Below are 1,208 nucleotides of genomic sequence, written 5' to 3'. Positions count from 1 at the left end.
TTGTGTTTCTTCATCCGCAAAATTTGGTATGACTTACTGGATACGGATCTAGAAAAGTATCATCAGCACAGGAAATTGCGTGGCTTTCCATATGCTCTCTGAAAACTCTTCCAAGCATAGTGCTGCAGGTGGCACAGACGAGCTACAGATGGGGTAGCAGGGATGTGGGCATAGGGTTTGCTGCTGTCTGCCCATGCAGCTCAAGGAGCAGCCTCCAGACAGGGAGTGAGCTGAGGTGCTCCGCCAGCAGCTTTGCTTGCTGTTTCAAATGCAGTGCCTCTTGATGTGAATTCTGCCCTTCCTCCCCATTAAATTGTTCCCTTCTTTTCTCATGGGCTTTGGTGTCCAGTGAGGTGGTTATGAAGGGTAACCATGAAGGAATGCCACACTGAAGCAGCTCATGTCACTATTGTCACTGTGGTTAGGAAGAGATCATACAAATGGTTACACTCAGGTCCTGCCTACACTGCTAAAGGATGTACCAATGCATCAGAGCACCAGGGCTAGACTCCTATTCTTACACTTGTAAAAACAGACTAAAACCATAGCTTTTGGTAATTTGCCCCGCTTTACAAGAAATACGGATTCCAGAGATAAGGAGCTGTGAAGGTCCTTGAATGATGACCCTATTTTTGATTAAATCGACCGCTTGGTGCCCCCCTACGAGGATGTCTGCAGCAGAAGTCTTTTGACCCCCGAACTACAGACAAAATGTGAGCAAGCCCAGCAAGAGCACACTCGCCCGTCGGAGCCGGGGGAAGGAGGAGGGGGGAGCCTCCGCAGTAAGGCGCTGGTTTTGCAAGGCTGAGCTAGAGAAACTCAAAGGCGATGGGGCAACCCTCGGCTGAGCTCTCGCTATACAGTAAACACAGGTAGTCCAAATGGAAAAAAAAGGGTGCGCGGCCGGGCCGTCCCAGCGGGGAAGGAAGGAGGGAGGGAGGCAACACGGAGGAGGGGTTTAGGGGGGGCCGGCGCCGGCATAAGAGGCGGGGAGCCCCCGGGCGGGCCGAACCGTGCCGGCGGGATGGAGCAGCGCTACAGCAAGGCGGAGACCCTCGCCCTGCGGAGGAAGCACATCGGGTAGGGGCGGCGGGGCGGGAGGGGAAGAGGATGCGGACGCGGATGAGGACGAGGACGAGGACGGTCTCCGGCCGCTGCACCGGCCCTCCCGGCGCTGTCAGCGCCCAGCCGGAGCCGCTCGGAGCTCG

At 56.0% G+C, this 1,208-nt stretch overlaps 1 protein-coding gene across 1 annotated transcript in view; it reads left to right on the top strand.

Moving 5' to 3' along the window:
- The first annotated feature begins 1,002 nt into the window (after positions 1-1,002).
- ETNPPL (ethanolamine-phosphate phospho-lyase) overlaps positions 1,003-1,208 on the top strand; it is a 12,856-nt gene continuing 12,650 nt past the window's right edge. The window contains exon 1 of the mRNA XM_010185850.1: positions 1,003-1,080. Within this exon, the coding sequence (XP_010184152.1) occupies positions 1,025-1,080 (56 nt within the window). The 5' untranslated portion in view covers positions 1,003-1,024. The remainder of the gene's footprint in view (positions 1,081-1,208) is intronic.

Source organism: Mesitornis unicolor, unplaced genomic scaffold (assembly GCF_000695765.1).
Source record: "Mesitornis unicolor isolate BGI_N332 unplaced genomic scaffold, ASM69576v1 scaffold6956, whole genome shotgun sequence".
Lineage (NCBI taxonomy): Eukaryota > Metazoa > Chordata > Aves > Mesitornithiformes > Mesitornithidae > Mesitornis > Mesitornis unicolor.
Note: the sequence above shows the minus strand (reverse complement) of the source record. Positions and strands in the feature narration are given on the sequence as shown.